General features: G+C 50.2%; 1 protein-coding gene across 1 annotated transcript in view; it reads right to left on the reverse strand.

Moving 5' to 3' along the window:
- Positions 1-18011, reverse strand: part of CNGA3 (cyclic nucleotide gated channel subunit alpha 3) — a 41288-nt gene that overhangs the window by 13592 nt on the left and 9685 nt on the right. The window contains exons 2-5 of the mRNA XM_079940124.1: positions 13329-13468; positions 6015-6128; positions 3539-3718; positions 28-81 (exon numbers count right to left, since the gene is read on the reverse strand). Coding sequence (XP_079796250.1) covers positions 28-81; positions 3539-3718; positions 6015-6128; positions 13329-13432 — 452 coding nt within the window. The 5' untranslated portion in view covers positions 13433-13468. The remainder of the gene's footprint in view (positions 1-27; positions 82-3538; positions 3719-6014; positions 6129-13328; positions 13469-18011) is intronic.

The following is an 18011-nucleotide window of genomic DNA, read 5'->3' on the forward strand; positions in this document are numbered from 1 at the left end:
GGAGAGGGAGGGAGCAGAGGTACTCACTCCTTCTCTGAGTTGTTGCAGGCATTGGTGTTGCTTCTGGCCAGGGGCCAGTCACTGCGGGGAGGTAAAGAGAGCACAGCATGGGAATCTGAACTCAAGTCCAATTGCTGGGGACCCCTTGCCCCCAGGCGGTTATTCTGGGACTCCCATCCCCTGTCTCAAGGGCCTTTCTACACAGCTTGAACAGAGGGAACTGTTATTGTCAGGGACAGACATTGTTTTGTGACCAGTTAGTGTTGGTGAAGGGGAGAGGATGAACACCTGGGTAAACTGAGGCTTCTGAATGACTGAGGATTAACTCTTTGAATCCCATCCAGCATCCTAGCCTCGATTCCTCTCAATGTCCTCCAGTTTTAGCACGTGCCAGTCAGTGGGCCAGGCGCTATGGAGGGGGGCACAGAGACCACCCGGCGCGGCGCCTGCCCTTGGGTGCTCCTGGGTGAACAGGCCAAGCTCCTTGGACCAGAATGGACATAGTTAGCAGCAACTTGCTGCCCCCTCTGCAGAGACATGGCTGTCACAGGGCCCTTCCCTTGGAAACCCCATCACAGGGGCCGCTTCCAGTTCTCAGGACAAAAAAATGGACTCTTGGGCTTCCCTGGTGGCGCAGTGGTTGAGAATCTGCCTGCCAATGCAGGGCACACAGGTTCAAGCCCTGGTCTGGGAAGATCCCACATGCCGCAGAGCAACTAGGCCCGTGAGCCACAACTACTGGGCCTGCGCATCCGGAGCCTGTGCTCCGCAACAAGAGAGGCTGCAATAGTGAGAGGCCCGCGCACCGCGATTAAGAGTGGCCCCCGCTTGCCGCAACTAGAGAAAGCCCTCACACAGAAACGAAGACCCAACACAGTCAAAAATAAATTAATTAATTAATTTAAAAAAAAAAGGGACTCTGGGCAGAGCTGCCCCAGGTTTCAGCCCATCCTCCCCCTTCCCCTGCCCCACATTCATCTTAGAACTCCAGGGCCTGCCATCCCAGATCTATGTGAGAATCTGGTGGAAGGTGGGGGCTGGTTTCACAACCAAGCACGTTTACTGAAAGTTGGATTGGGCAGTACTTGGTGATGTTCTTTAGGAAAAGGCGTGATCTCCCTGAGCGCACCTGCCAGTTCACATCTTTGACAGCTGGTTTTAGAAAGCCAGCCTGGCCTCACAGGGCTAGAGGGCAGCTTGCCTGTCTGTGGTGACTGCAGACCATTCACGGGACAGGAGACCCCGGGGCCCGGAGCCAGCTGCTGGTGACACTCCAGCCTGACTCTCAGGGCACCTGTTCTATGATGTTGAACATCCAGCCAAATGCCTTTTTGGTACTTCTGCTCATCCCTCCCAAGCCTCCCTCTCCCCATCCAGGATGTGGCTCTAAGGAGGAAAGTTTAGCCCTCTGCGGTGCAGTTGCCCGTGAGCTGCACCATAATCTGCCATAATCTCATCGGGCCAAACCCACAGGAGAACTAAGACCCATCTCTGCATACACTTTGCTTTGCTGATGGGACTTGGCCTTGAAAATTCAAAGTCTTCTTCCCCCAGGAAGCCTCCCTGATTGATCTGCTCCCATCCTGCACCTATGCATTCACCTGCCCACTCTGAACCTTCCAGCAAGTGACCAGGCATTGGTGGCATAGTTGGGGCCTGGTTCTGATGGGGTCATCCCTCCATTAATCTGGTCATATAGGGAAATGGGCAGAGTCTAATGTTCATCTCCATGAGTCTAAAGTTGTGGAGAAGAAGTTTGATCAATTAAGCCAAGGAAGTCTTTGCTTGCCTAAAAGGAACTGAACCAGCCTGGCTGGCTTGCTAGCAAACCTCCTTTCCTCCCCCACTCTTTCCTCCTCCTCCACCCTCCCTTCGTCCTTAGCTGCCAGCCCTCCTGTCTTTCTGGCTCAGCAGCGAACAGCATGTGGGCCTCGTGGTCCTGGTACTCCCTCACAGCCTGGGATGCCTGGCCCTGGGAACCTGGGATGGCCCTGCACACATCCAGCCAGCACCCAGGCCCTCCACGGTTCCCTTCCCACAGCCCAGGGAGCCCGAGGGTTTATAGTCCAAGCTCATGGGAAAAGGGAGCCTGAGAACGCTGCTCCACTGGGCCTCCGGCTCTCAGCCAGAGATTCCCACACCTTTCCCCAGCAGAGAAGACTAATGTACATCTCCTAATGTCTCTGGCAAGACATCTCTTTGAACTCTCATAATTTATCTTAAATACGCTTGTACATTTTGCAATGCACTGCATAACCTGTAATAAACATAACCCCCTGCCCCAAATCTGGAAATAAAATCAAAGCTCCAAAAAGATTCATCTGTTTCCCCTGAGGCTTCATGGCCTTTACTCCCCAGGGGCTTTCTTTGCCTTTTCGAGGGGCCCGCAACCAAGCCCTTCTGTTCCTTTGACTCCAAAACAGACAGCATTTTCTCTGGCAAATTATACAGGGACTGTCTGTTCTGCAACAATCGTGCTTCTTTTCTCACACTTTACGTCTTCTAATCCCTGGCATAACCTAGAGAATTCAGCCAGAAGATCTTTTTCAAGCCCCTTTTTCCTTAAAACAGGTTCTGAGCAAGTGTCCTCCTGTTTGTGAGGCTGAGAGGAGGTCTGCTTCCCCTGAACGTGTTACCTCTTCTCCCCCAACTGCCCCAAGGGTCCTAAAGAGACCCTCTGCTGTTCAGCGACAATGGATTCAACCCACAGTCGCCCAGTGGTCTCCCCGCCCACCAGAGGCTGGGGTGACTTCTCAAGAACACGAGAAGAGGGGGAGGGGAGGCAGCAGCTCTGTGCGGGGGTGGGGGCAGGGGGGTTGGGGGGTGTCAGTCCAGCCCCTGCAGATTTCTCTACTTGCAGGCACCAGACAGCGCCAGCCACACGCTCCCCACTGGGCAGGGGGCCGTGCAAGGTGCTCAGAGCCCTTGCTCTGCATACCCTTCTCCTACTAAAAAGCAGACACTCTCCTCATCCCCCATCCTACTCCCACCTACTGTGCTCCCCATGGTTCTTAAACCAACCTGGGGTGAGGATGGTTCCCCTTCAAAGTTCTAACCAAACTTTGGACCTTTTCCCCAGAAGAATGTACGTATACCCATCCATAATATTGTGGGTACCATCTAGGTACTCCCTGAGGTTCGTGGTACAAAAGCCCCAGTTTTTTAGCAAGGTGGGTCACAGTGCAAGGTGAGTAGGATGAGGGTCCTTTAACGGAGAGATTGGTGAGGCTAACGTCCCGGGTGCGATTCTGAGAGCACCAACTCCAGGAGGCGCTAGCGGGAGCTCCGCGGAAGACAGGGTCAGCTGCCCATAAGGCTGGCGCCTCCGGTTAAAGGGTTTCCGCTCCCGCAGGGCTTCTTGGGCTCGTGTGGAGACTCCTAGAGCATGAGTGTTCCCCCAGGACAGACCCCTTCTTCAGGGAACAGCTGAGGGACTGGTGCTCCCGGCCACCCGGGGGGCGGCGGGTATCCACGCTGCATGGAAGGGGCAGCAGGTGCTTCCCTCCCCGTTTGGGGCAGGCAGCCCCGCCTCCCTTACCTTCTCCCTCTGTCTGGCGGCTCCTGGCTGCCCGCGTTGTTCTGGACATGGCTTTCGCGGCTGGACACCTCCTTAAGCTCGGCTCCGTGGAAACGCTCCAGGAAAGAGTCAGGCCTCTGGTCCTCGTGGCGTAAGTGCCTGGCGGCCCAGGCACGCAGCGAGATGATGAGGCGTGACAACCTGGAAGGGCACAGACCCGCAGCAGCGAGGGCGGTGTGAAAGGAGACGGAAGCCCCCTCCCAGAGGGCTGGGGCAGTGGCAGAGATGCCGGCAGGATGTGGGTCCCAGGGCCGGTCTCAGGTTTGCACGCCACCCCCTGCCCCCACTCGCCAGAGCCTTTTCTTCCCTCCACCTCTGCCACCTGGGACGGAGCTTCCTCCATACGGGACATTTCTTCATTATGGCTTTGTCCCTTTAACACCTGGACTCCATCAAAGGCACGACCCTGCCAATGGGCCATTTAGCAAGCTTTTCTGCTCATCTTTCCTTCTGCCCCATGTAGAGCTCTTTGTTACGACTGGTAAGCATAGGCACAGTAAAAAATACAATTTCCGAATAGTGATAAAATTCAGAGCAAGGTATAAAGGAACAAGCACCCAGATACAACCTAGGTTCTTTCCCCAACCCTTGTCCTATGAATTGCTCTTCATACAAACTCTTGTTTTCTCCCCAGCCCTGTGCAGAAGTTCCTGTGCAACGTGCCCTGACCTCTCTCCTGGAGCGGACACCACCCGGGCCGCAAGCACCTGAGACCAGGCAGTCCACGCCCAGAGCTCATCTTAGCTCCAGTTTTCTGTAAAAAAGCTTCCCTCAGCCCTGCCTCTTGCTTCCCCGTCTTGGCCAGGGGGGGAACGGAAAGAGAGACTCAACTATTTCTTGGAGTTCAGCTTTCCTGACTGGGCACCCACTGTGCACGCCACTGTCCCCAAGAAATCAGTTCTGAGCAACCTGGCATGGAGTCATGAATTGTCACATACCTTGATCCCCATCACACACCTGTGACCATAGCCTAAGGGAATAAGTTGAAGTGAGGCAACATCCCACGAACAGAGATGCTTACAGCGGCTGCTGCAGATGAATGGCAAGGTGCCTGCCCAGCCCAACCTCTCCTCTCTGACACTCCCCACACCCACGTCCTCCCTCTGCTGAGGGAGAGAAGCAAGGTCATACTCCCCGGAGCTCCAGCCTCAGCCAACAGGACGACTGACCCACAGAGTCACTCAAGCCTCGGAACTAAAAACCACTCCAAGATGGGGTTGGGTGTTTCAACTCAGGATCATATGGTGAAGGCTGTGTTCAGCCTGTGCCTGCTGAGGTAAGCCAGAAACAGAGAAAGCCAGAAACATAGGAGGCACGCAGGCAAAAAGCACACAGATCATGAAATGCTGCTAGAGAAACGAGAGAGGGAAGGCAGCTGCTTCCCCACGGCCCCTTATGAGCCCCACTGGCTCCATTTCCACAAGGTGGCCTGGATCTTAGCTTACACCAGCCCCTGCCCCAGCCCTACCCTTTTCATTTGAGCTAGTTGAAGGTGTTCTCTAACTTACGATCAACAGGCCTTTTATTAGTAAGATATTTTATTAGTAAGACAAAAAACACTGGAAATCACTTAAATGCCCAGCTGTAAGTGGCTAGTGAAATAATCCTCCACAATGAAAAACATGAAGAATAACTAGATAAATTAATTTTTTTGCAATACTCTTAAGCAAAACCTGTAGAACACGTGACTGTATGAAACTCTGGCTTTGGTAAAAAAAAAAAATATCAGTGGAAGGAAATAATGAGCCCAACGTTTGTGGAGCGCCCGTCGTAAGGCAGCGCTGGGCTCTGCTGCAGCCCTCACGTTACTGGATGCATCTTTAGATGAGACGTGAGAGGTGAAATGACTCCCTTCAGGTGGTACAGCTACTGAAGCCGGAGGACAGATGTCATCAGAAGGGAGACAGAGCTCGGAGCCTAGTTAATCTTTCAAATACTTTTGCGAGGATGTAAGCTATGAAGTCTAGACCCATACGAGTGAGGACCTGCCAGGGGCTATTTCCCACAGAGCCACGATTGCCCTCTGTGTGCCACCGTGATCCACCCAACGGTCTCCCACGGCTGGCTGATCTTTCTTCTGAATTCTTTTCTGAAACTTCTCTGGTTGGCTTTTTTTTCCTTGAATTCTTCCAGAATTGAGCAAGTACCTCAATATCACTTTTTATGAGAGCAATTTCAGATAGAGGCAGTTTTTCTTAGACTTTTCTGAGCTCGGACCCAAGCTCAGTTCCTTTATATCTTGCTCTGAATTTTTGGGTTTCCTTCTGACCCAAGAGGAAATGACTCCCTGATAGATTTCTGACTCTGCTTCTCCTGCCCCTTTCTTCTCCAAATCTGCAACCCTACCCTCAACCACCATTTCTTCCTGAGACTTATCTACCTTCTTTCTGCCTCCGTCTGCCCTTTCCCAAGGTGAGGGCTGAGACCAGTCGGTTACCTGGCGGGCCCCTGGCTGGTGAAGGAGCTTCGCTTGGATTCAGCCAGTCCTCTGGTCTCCATGGTGACGCCTTCTTGCAGTTCTGACGGTGTCTCCTCACATGGCAAGTGGGTCCTAGGAAATCAAATATGCAGCAAGCGAAATTGATTTCAAGCTCATCCTTGACATTGATTTCCAACCTCCTGGACACGTTGAGGACTGAGACGGCCAGATGCCCTGCTTAAAGAGGAAAGCTACTGTCACAGATCCTCACCCCAGAGCTCCCCACTTCAGTTCATACTCCAGCAGCAGCCAGCAGGTCCTGGCTTTCAGGAGAAAGTGGCTTTTCCTTTATGACAAGGAGGCTACTGCCCATGGCCCAGGTGAAAAGGGCAAGCCAGCAGCAAATGGTCCTTATTAGAGCACTGGGGGCGGGGTGGTGGGGGGGAGGTCCCGGGCCTGCATCTGGAGCCACAGCAGCTGTTTCCATGCAAGGATTCCAGAACAAGGATTTTGGTTCACACACATCTCTGCATACTGAGATCCTATCTCCTAAAGTCGGATCAAGTGCCGTCTCCTTCAGGTCTTCCCTTGCCCCCTGTCGTAGTGTGTGGGTACTGCAGGAGCCCACTGGTTAAGAGGAGGGTCCGGCCATATTGTAAGGAATTGGCCTAGCCCTCCACGTGCATTTGTGTAGTGCTTTCAAATGAAAATCCATTTCTGCTGTGCCCTTTGCCAAGCCCTAACCTGTGTCCCCTGTAATGCGGAGGGAAGTGGGGCGGGGACCTCACCTGTGCAATTCAGGGCGAAAAGCAACAGCACCCACAGGACAGGCGTCCACAGCTCAGTCTGAGCATCAGCAGAGCCTCGTGTTTGTTGAACTTCCTGGAATAAGACCTCTCTGCTGGGGTGTAATTTTCCTTTTTTCCCTTTCTTTTAAAACTTCCTAGGGCTGAAGTTTGATCAGCCTGATTAAAAGCCATCCAGGCATTGGCCTCCAGGGATTTGCATTTCATTCTATGAGTCTTGGAGAGCCCAGGCAAGACAAATTAATTCGATCACGTGACCTATTCCAGCCTAATCAGCCTTCTTAACAAGGTGGCAACACGGCTGAAGAAGCAAGCAAGAATTAATGTCAGGGCAAAGGCTCTATCTCTCCCCAGTGAGTGATTCAAAGTCAGAATCCCCTATCTCAGCCGCCAAGCCGCTGCCTCTTCCTTTCTGCAACCTCCCTGCCGTCTCCAGCATGGGGAGCTCACTACCATTCCATGGCTCCTCCAGGTCTTCTCTGCACAGCCCTGATTGCCGGCAGGTTCTTCTCTCCCTCAGCTTCCCCATATCGAGGATACGCTTTTTTTTGCTTTGCTGGAACCACATGGAGTCAGGCAACTTCATCTTCTAAAAGACCGCCTTCCATGAAGGGACAGCTCTCACACCTGTGCTGCCTCGTTTTTCCAGGCTAGACGCATCAGCTCACCCAGGCTTTCCTCATCAGGTTCAAGTCTCTTCCCTGTCATGGTCATTCTCCTGTGAGCAGGTTCCTGTATTCTTGCCTGACTGGGCACAGAGACTGAGAACCACCCTGCTGTTACTGGAGCCCAAGACATGCTTTTGTTGCCCCATCACCAGCTACCATCATCCAAAACCCAATGTCTTATAACATGTGCTGCTGCTAAGCCAGAAGGCCTTGTCTTATGCATGTACAACTGATTTGTTGGAAATAAGTATTGGACTCTCCCATTTATCTGAGTCACTTGATGTTTTGGCACCCTTGGTATGCAGCGTCCTCCCAACTCCGTCTCATTCACAGATGTGATACCCGAAGTATACGCCATTTATCGACTGCTTGCTGTATGTCAGCCACATACATTTGATCACTTAATCCACATAAAAACTGTATAAGGAAACTGAGGTTCAGAGAGGTTAAGTAACTTCCCCAAGGTCACACAGCCAAGCGGCAAAGCTGAGATTTGTATGCCATTCCATCTCCTTTCAAAGCCTGCTCTCACCTACTCCATGAATCTGCCTTCTGTATTTTCATATATGGCACTGATTAAAGCAAAAGTTGAATAGGACACAGCTGAGAGCTGAGCCCTGTGGCATGCCACTAGAGACATGGCTCTGACTCCCCTGGCTGCACTAATGTGGGCATGGCTTTTTTATTTCCAAACCGCCTAACTGAATTCTCTATGCTCATAAGAGACCACTCACACCTCATCCTTATACATATGAGAGACCCTACCAGAGGCCCTGCTGCAGTTAGGAAGCTACAATACCCTTGCGCTTCTAATATTCTGTGTACTACAAAGGGGGGAATGCATGTTGCAAGGCACCCGCATCAGTTACAGGAGGAGGCGGCGGCAGGGCGACAAGTGAGTCCATCTCTCCAGTGCCTGGATCCTAGCAGCTGGCATGCTTGGGGGTGGGGAGTTGGGGTGCGGGCAGCAACTAACAGCTGGGCTCTAGCTCTGCCACAGAACGTGTGCCTGCAAGATCTAGAGGCAATCCCAGGACGAGGTGTTCCGTCCCCACCAGCAGCTCCCTCCTCAGGGAGCTCTAGGCCCCGAGCAGGCGGCCCAGCATTTCTGCCTAGTCTGGATTCTGTTCATTGCGGGGGGGCGGGGGGGGTACATCCTGAGACCAGATTTATTTGCATCAGCAGCAAAGGACTCAATGCCCATGACATCAGGGCTTGTGGGTGGGTGAGAAGGGCAGAACTCACCCCAGATTTCAAAGCAGGCCTGCAGCTGGCAGCAGTGAGAGCTACTGCAAGTGGCCTGGACCTTTGACACCTACGTGAAGGGGAGGCAGTGTAGTGGGGAGCCCGGAGGCCTGGGTTCGAATTCCTACCCCAGCACCTATTAACTAAGTGTACTGTGGGCTGGTCACTTACCCTCCCTGAGTTTAATTTTCCTGGTCTTCGAAAAGAAAACAAAGGAAAAACTGATTTCATATTGATTTAAGTATTGGTCAAACACCCAAGTCCAGAAAGGCACATTTAGCTGTGAAGAATAGGAAGGGTCTTATACGATGTAAGTTCAAGGGACCCAAGGGGCCTTTTCTTCTTGATGCATCTCCCCACTTGTTTCTTGATGCCCAGAGTCCTACCCTGCTGTCTTTCTCCCAGCTCCATAGTCTCTACCCTCGTTAAATGCCTGGGGGAATTTAAATAGCAAACCCAATTAGTTATTCCTCAGAGAAACTGATTTTACGAGGTAAATGGAAGGGGAGATTGGCTAGGAGGAGAGGAACCAAATGTCTGAGGTGATATTTTGTGTCCCCAAGGACACACAGGTACTGCCAAAAGGGAGAAACTTCTGGCAATCAGTGCAAGATCAGGGATCCAGAACCTCCCAGGGAAATACAGAGGCAGGAGAGAGCGCGGGCCAGGTACTGTCCGGCCGGGAGCTGGCTCAGGACTCGACAGGCTTTGGTCTCTGTAAAACAAGCAGATCAGGCCAGGACAACATGAAGTTGCCTTCTACCCGCAGTCTCCGGTTCTCCGTGGTGATGGTGCCTTTGCAGGAAGAAGCCCTGTGAAGTTAGTAACTAGCAAGATCAAGGGCAACTGGTGAAACAAAATGAAGTGACTGTTTTTAAAGACAAGGTCATTTTCAACCTGTAAAGCTCATCTTCTGAGTTTATTTATACACAGGAATTAATGTCCGCAAGGTGAAGCTTTTTCGTCACTGGGAGGGAGCAGAGGTTCTCATCAGAATGGGAACTGGTGATTAACTTTGTGCTCTGTGGATCTGGTGTCTTCTTTCAGTGACTTTGGGGACATAAGAGGAAACAGAAGTGGCCTTTTGGAACAAGGGTGGAGAAAATGATACCTTATTTTACTTTTCCTGCTCTCAAGCCCTGAGGAACTAGAGTGATGGGCAGGTACTGCCCCGGCCACGTGTGACCAGGGAACTGAAGTCACTGCATTTTTGTCTTGGGTCCTGGGGAAGCAGGTTGAAAATGGTTTTCTTTTGTGGAAATTGCTTTGGGCTCTGTTCAGGGTAAAGCATGAAGAAGTCTCCTTCTCTGTAGGACACAACCCCTTATGCCCAGAAGCTCACCTAAAATAGCTACACTAGGAGACTGATCTGGGGTTTGGGGTGCCCTCGGTCCCAGCTGCAATTCTCTGTGGCAGACTGTGAAGTCTTTCTCGGTTGCAGTATCTGCAAAAATATGCCAGCCAGCCCTCAAATAACTGAGTCAACCAAACAGATCTAAACAGGAAAAGCAAAATTCAAGACATTTTTATTTCTGGTCTTTTCAAGGTGTAAACTTAATTTTTTTGTTCAAAGGAAACATTTTCATCCTTCCTTATGACTCTTCACTAGGAAAATGGGCCCAATGATTTAAAAAGAGAAACAGAAACCTGGGTCTTTAACTTGGTGAAAGACCTGGGAGGCGGGATGTCTCAGGGGTCGGGGAAATGATACTCCCCGCTTTGGGGGGCACTCAGCAAAGGACCACACCAATGCCTATGTTCCCAGCACAGCTGTGTGATATCATTGAGGATAAAGAGTGATTAATATTTAAGGACACACATTCATAATTATTTCTCCCAAAAGTTTTCTAAAAGGATTGGAATTTCAGGCAAAGATCTACGATTTGTTCAAACAGCATTTCCTCCCTGCAAATAGCGATTTGAAACTTTAAAAATTTTATGTGACTATGCCAGAGTCCTTTGCTGAAATCAATCTTACAGGGAAAACTAGTCTGTGAATTGACAGATGTTGGGCTGCTCTGGGAAGCAGGGGAGGGCTCTGGACCCAGCCTTCCGGCCCAAGGCTGCTCCCCCCAGCCTGAACTCCTATTCTCAATCTTTGGTGATGCTAAGGAGACATTCTGGAAACTTCTGTCTGTTAACCCACTCCTGCCTCCATGAGATAATGCTTCTCATGAAGGAAGCATTTTTCCTCTCTCTCCTTTTGAAACCTCTCAAGTGTTTCCACGGGATTCTGTACTAATCTGTCAACAAGCTTTTACCACGTATGTAGCTGGGCACGGCCCCAAGTGGAGCTCACTGAGACCCGGCTAGTGGCAGGCTGAGACAGCCTGATGTGGGCACAGGCAGGAAATGGCCCGTTCCAGATGTCGGGACAGCTGGGGCCATCTGAGGTCAGAGGAGGTGAAGAAGGCTTCAGCTGGGACGCCAGAGAAGGCCCATAGGAGGGGCAGCATCTCCAAGACCCGCAGTGAGCACCGATTAAGCTCTCACTGCACGGCAGGGGTACCCTGTTTTACCCTCATTTCTGCCCTGAGGTCAGTACTAGTCCATTTTGCAGATGAGGAAACTGAGGCTTGGAGCTGTTGAGCAGCTTTTCAAAGCCACTTTTCAAACCCGGCAGTCTGACCCCGAGCCTGTGCTGGTGGTCACCACGCTGGCCTGGGGATGCGGGTGGGGGAGGGGAGGGCATTTGCTCACCCGTGACATGGCAGTGTACTGTCCAAGAGCAACACTTCAGAGCGCTGGCTGTGTGGACAACCTATCCCCGGAGCGTGCATGGACCCAATGTGAGCCCACAGCAAGGCTCTCGGAAGCCAGAGGCTCTTGAACAGCCCGCAAGCCAGACGGAGCTTGTCGGCCACCGGCCGAGGCAGAGACAGGGCGAGTCGGAGTCGAGCAGAGCTGGCTCGTGGTGGTGTCGGGTCAAGCAGGCCTTCGGGCAGGAGCCCCAGCCCACTCGCCAGGCCCGCCTTCTCACTGGGAGGAGCCAGACTGACACTCCAGGGACTCTGGAAGCTCCACGAGATGCTCTGGTTTTGTCCCGCTCAAGGCAAAAGGGAGCAATGGGGAAAAGTTCCATTTGCTTCAAATTCTTCTTGATCCTAACAGCTTCTTCCTTCTCCCATGGGGCCCAAGATCCCAGGAGCCTGATGCTGCCCAGGGAGGCTGACTTCCTGCTGTGCTCCATGCTTGGGACTTTTCTCCCCTCTACCGCAATCCTCTTTGAAGCCCCTCTTCAGGGGGTTTTATTAGCTCAGGTGTGGGAAAGAAACTATTAACGCACACCAAAGTTTTAATAGCAGATAACTGTCCTAATAGTGTTCCTCTTCCTTTTAAATAAGGGCAATGCCTTAACCTAAAGGAAGGAGTCCTCAGTTGTGGAACACAAGTATTGACAGTCGGCCAGTTATGAGAGAGAAATTTGAGTAGGGTGAGAATTTCTGATGCCCCTGAGTCTATCAAATTTCCTGGGTCCAAGCACCAACTTAAAAGAGTTGGAGGGAATATCTGTTGCCATGCTTTGAGATTTCCTTCCTTTGCCTGAATCCCAGAAGGTGGAGGTCCAAAGACTACGGAAGTTTGCAAAGATAGGGAAATTGCTGTCTATCACTTATTAGCCGAGTTGCTAAGGAGCTGGGACAAAGCACCTAGACGTAGGAAAAACCAAATGTGCATTTGAGAGAGGAAGTGACATATATAAGTTAGTGAGGAGAAACGATGGAGGAGGGCCTAGTGCCAGGGATGCGAGGATTGAGGACTGTAATTGCACTTTTGGCCGTCAGATAATATGCAGTTTTCATGGGAGGGAGGTTTTAAGTGTTATATGTGTGAGACAAAAATAACATAAATATTGGAAATAAAGCTTCTTCTTGTTCAACTCAATCAACTCACTGAGAATTTAAGAAACTTAAGAATGTAAGTCCATTTGCACCAAATAGATACTCTCCCATTTCCCAATGCTGCTCCATTTTGCAGTTGAAGAAACTGAGGCATGGAAGGGTTAGTGAGTTTTCCCAGGTCTACTAGTAAGTTAGGAACAGGGCTAGAAGTAGAACTCAAGGCCCCAGGTTTCCATGTGGCTGCCTGTGTCGGGATGTCACTGATGGGGCCGATGGCTTTGCTGGCAAGGCACGGCCCACTCCCCCCAGGTACATGAGCACGGCTGAGTCCTGGCCTTCTCCTGGAAGTGAGGGACAGTTAATCTGATCTGTACTCCACCCCAGTGCCCAGGGCAGTGGCTGGTGCACAGACAGAGCCCGATAAATATTTGATGTATACAAGGGAAAGTGTGGCCGTTTGGGGACATTTTTACAGTAGAATTTAATCAGCTGCACATGAGTCTTCATTTTCTTGCCTTCTAGAAAAAAAGTTACAAAAGCTATGTAACTTTTGGAGCCTCATTTTCCCACATCTCTAAAATGAGAATAAAAACTACTTCAGTGTGGGTTGTGAGGAGTAAGGGACATGGAAAATGAAGTTAGAAGGAGTGCTGTGAACAGAGCCCGCCCTCCGACCTGCGCTTGCCCACAGGCTAAGGCAGTCTTTCCCCCAGGTCTAGATCAGCTATGGAAATAACCTGTTCCAGGCACGAAGTTAAAAGCCCATCCTACCTGCTGAGGCCGTTCTCAATGCTATCGAGATCTCTGTCCGTGGTCCTTACCACGAGGTGGTGAGTCCTGGAAGGGTGGGAGTATTGGGTGCTAATCTTGGCCATCTTCTTGCTTTGTCACATTCAGCTCCAAAGTGGTTGCTGAAACATGAACACAAAGCAGATATGTCATCAGGACCCCCCAGGAAGTAACTGCAAACCCAGCTGGTATGGGAGGGCTACTCCCCCAGGCAAGCCCTGGCACACGTGCCCTCCTCCATTTCTCTCCCAGTTCCTGCCACACTGTGTTTTAGTTGGATCTCTCCGGGCTAGTTGTCCAAACCAGAAGCACAAACAAGGTCTTTTACTCCTTTGTATATGCTGCATGCTGAGAGCTGCTCAAAGGTTTTTTTTGTTTGTTTGTTTTGTTTTGCTTTTTGCCACACCTCGTGGTTTGCAGGATCTTAGTTCCCCGACCAGGGACTGAACCTGGGCCCCCAGCAGAGGAAGTGCGAAGTCCTAACTACTGGACCGCCAGGGAATTCCCAAGGGCTGCTCAAAGTTAAGCGCTGATTCAGCAAATGAATGAATGAATGGTCAAGCTGGTATCCCATGTAAGAAAGCTAAAACCCTCATGATTCTCTTTAATGATGCAGTGTCCCTCCTAACTCTGGCTTCCTCATTTACCCTATGTTAATCTTATAATTTTGCACATGTTTTAGTAACTCCCCAAAATCTTGTTTTAAAACAAAGTATAAAAAACCTAAGTACTTGACATTTATAAAACCTTTACAATGTGATGTTCAACCCAGTACACACTTCATCTCATTTAATCTTCACAATAATCTCATCAGATATTTACAATTTTTGTCTCCATTTAACGATGACTAAATTGAGGGACCTCTCCAGTGGCACAGTGGTTAGGAATCTACCTGCCAATGCAGGGGACACTGGTTCGAGCCCTGGTCCGGGAAGATCCCACATGCCATGGAGCAACTAAGCCCGTGCGCCACAACTACTGAGCCTGTGCTCTAGAGCCTGTGAGCCACAACTACTGAGCCCACGTGCCACAACTACTGAAGCCCGCATGCCTAGAGCCGGTGCTCCACAACAAGAGAAGCCACCGCGAGGAGAAGGCCACGCACTGCAATGAAGAGTAGCCCCCGCTCACCGCAACTAGAGAAAGCCCACGCGCAGCAACAGAGACCCAATGCAGCCAAATATACATAAATTAATTAATTTAAAGAAAATAAAATAAATAAAGATGACTAAATTGAGACTCAGTGATGTCAAACAGCTTGTACAAGCAAAGAAATAGATAAAACCTATCGATGGCATGATCCTTATGCTAGAAATCTGACCATGAATACTTTCCCTTCAGCAAACATTGGAAGGTGCCCCTCTGACGGATGAGAAAAGAAAACTGATGTGAGTGCACAGCTGGCGTGATGGATACGAAGACAGGCCAACTGCATGATTTCTGATCACAATCTCCCAGAAGGAAGATGAATTCCCGAGGACGGTTCCTCTGAAACAGATGGGCACAGGCTCTCTTGAGCAGCCACATGGCTTAAGTGTGTCAGAAGTCAGGACAGACCACTCCAGAGAAAGATGCTGATTTCCAGAAATAGCCCAGTGACTAATCCCAGGACTAAATTAATTTCATATCCAAAGGAAGGTCAGTGCCAGGAGCCCAGAGCACTGCACTGAAGTACCCAGCATGGATGTGGTCCCTGTTCACCACGAGTTACTCAGGGAGGGGCAGCTGGTGGCTCAGATAGTCCTGGTTTATCTCTGATGTTTGATAGTTTAAGTCCACAATTTTAAATTTTATAATTTTCTCAATAGATAAAAAATAGTTTTGATTTTTACAAACTGTATTCATTTATGTAACTTAGTTTCTGGCTGACCACAGCAGATACAAAGGAATATAAGACAATGCCTGTTCTCAAGGATCTTACAAGTCCAGTGGGGCAGATGACGTATACCAGAGGGTCCTCAAAGTTGAGTCACGGAGCTTGGGCTTTACCTCTGAGCCCATTAGGAATGTGGTCAGATGTGTAAAGGCCACTCTGGCTACACTGGGGAGGATATATTCAGGGAGCAACTAAGCCTGTGTGCCACAACTACTGATGCCTGTGCGCCTAGAGCCCGTGCTCTGCAACAGAGAAGCCACCGCAATGAGAAGCCCGCACACCACAACGAAGAGTAGCCCCCATTCGCTGCAACTAGAGAAAGCCCGCGTGCAGCAATGAAGACCTAACGCAGCCAAAAATAAAAATAAATAAATTTAAAAAACCCCACAACTACCAGATAGATAGAAGCACCGGGACATGGTAATTGATCAAGGATGAGGGGTTACGCTGCCGTGACCGCTGGCATGGGGGTCGGTGGTGCTGCCCACTGAGGCAGGGACTGCAGGAGGGGCAGGGTTGAGGCAGAGAATGATTCCAGTTTGAGATGTCTGCAGAAACTCTGAAGCCAACATAGGAACCAAGAGCCTCCCACTAAAAGAAATACACCAAATTTGAAATCATCCATCCAGTGCTTTTTTACTGAGCACTTACTATGTGCCAGGCAGTATGCTAAGAGCTAGGGTTTTATCAGAAAATGATATGCAGCTCTGTCCTCAAGGAGCTTATGGTCCAGTGGGATCTAGAACAAGTCTTTTTTTTTTTTTTTGGCTGCACCATGCAGCATACAGGATCTTAGTTCCCCGACCAGGGATCGAACTCGGGCCCCCTGCATTGGAAGTGCGGTCTCAACCACTGCACCACCGGGGAAGTCCCTAGAACAAGTCTTAAAGAAGTTTTGGGACTCTGTGGAAAATCTATTAAATTACTCTTCTTTGTGTATTTTCAAGAGAATTGTACCAAACAGAGAAAAAGCTCATTGCAGCCAGTCTGTGCCCTTTCCCTCAGCCCTCTCAGCTGTCCCCTCCATCCTGGGCACAAACCCTGACCCCAGATGCCACCTCTGGACCCTTGCAGACCTGCTCCCTGTGGAGAGCTCCCATATGCCAGGCTCAGAGTGGCCGCTCGTGTAATACTGTCTCCTTCAATCCTCACAACAGCCTTCTTCCCTCCCTTTTCCAATGAAGAAATTCAACAGGTGAGCAGTTTCCTTAATGTTGTTGCTTGCAGCCTGAGCCAAGGTTAACAAAGACCTGTCTGACTCCAGAGCCCGATAAAGTCAGTGGGTGGAAAAGAACTGGCATTACTTTTTGGCCTGAGCAGTAGGGGTCCTGCCTGGGGCCCCTTTCTTTAAAGCAGCGGTCCCCAACCTTTTTGCCACCAGGGACCAGTTTCGTGGAAGTCAATTTTTCCATGGACAAGGAGTCAGGCGGGGGGGATGGAGCACTGTAACGCGAGCGATGGGGAGCGATAGGGAGTGGCAGATGAAGCTTCGCTCGCCCGCCCGCCTGCCACTGCGCCACCCGGTTCCTAACAGGCCTCGGACCAGTACCTTTAAAGGCCCCCACTCTGACTCCCCTCCAGCCCTAGCCCAAGAGGCCAAGGGAACATGCTCTCCCAGAACCCCATGCCCTGCTCTAGACTATGCTCTGGGTGCCCGGGACCCCCAAATTCTCTGTGGACGGGCTCTAGAGGCTGCCTGGGCCTCTTCCCAGGTCTGTCTTCCTGAGAACTGTGTCAATGTGCTGCCCCTAGACCTACAGGTGGCCCAGGAGGAGCTATTTGTGAGGGTGAGGTGAATGGAGCTTGAAGGTGTGGGCAGATTGTCCACTCATGTGTGTGAAAGGCCCCCTGTGGCTTGGGGTGGACTCAAGGCTGGGAATAGAAGGGGGCAGGCCATGGATGGGGGACCAGAGATCAAATGTCCCCATGCCACTATGTTCCAAGGCCATTCTGACACACGTGCAAACCCAAAGTGCTAGAGAGTTAACGCCCCTTGGGCAACCCTTGACTAACAGAACCTGGAACCATGGGTAAATATTCCCCTTTTCCGTCCCCTCAGGAAGATAATTCAGACATATATTCTACATGGCTCTTTGGAGAAGCCCTAGAAGGATCAAACGACTTGCCCAGAGTGGTGATTAGTTTGATAATGTACACTTGGGGTAGTTTCCCCTGCCTCCCCTGTTTTCTCTTCCAAGACCCCTACTTCTCTTCCTTGGAACCACTCCCCAAAAAAGTTGCCTGCCAGCATGCCGTTACCCAAAAAATTCTTTTTTTTTTTTTTAATGGTGGGAGGAGGGGATTACCTCAGCTAAGAGAATGCTTTTTAGTTATTTAGACATGGTAAGTGGGCCCTGTGCACTCCTGACCTCAAGGGTTAGAAGTAACCTAATTTCCTTCTTAATTCCGTGTTCTTTATCCAGGAGAATGAGGTTGGGTAGGACAGGGCAAAATGTACATCATTAAAGGAAAATGTTAGTTTAAGGTAAATCATTAAGATCTTTTTTCCCCTAATTGCTTCATAAATGTCATAAGGGTTGTCTTAAAAAATTACTTCAAAGAATCAGGACACAAACAAAGTCTATATATTCTGATTGGTTGATGTATCTCACTGGTATTTTTAAATCTAAAGTTTCTATGCGTTTCTCTTCTTTCTCTTTACGGAAGAAACGTAATTGTTTGTACTATAGAATTTCCCACAATATGGATTTTTGCCAATTCCAACTCTACGATGTTTCCTGTAAATTAGAAGTTGTACTCAGGGCTTGTTCAAATTTGGGTTCCATATT

The sequence above is a fragment of the Stenella coeruleoalba genome (genome assembly GCF_951394435.1).
Source record: "Stenella coeruleoalba genome assembly, chromosome: 13".
In the NCBI taxonomy this organism is placed as follows: domain Eukaryota; kingdom Metazoa; phylum Chordata; class Mammalia; order Artiodactyla; family Delphinidae; genus Stenella; species Stenella coeruleoalba.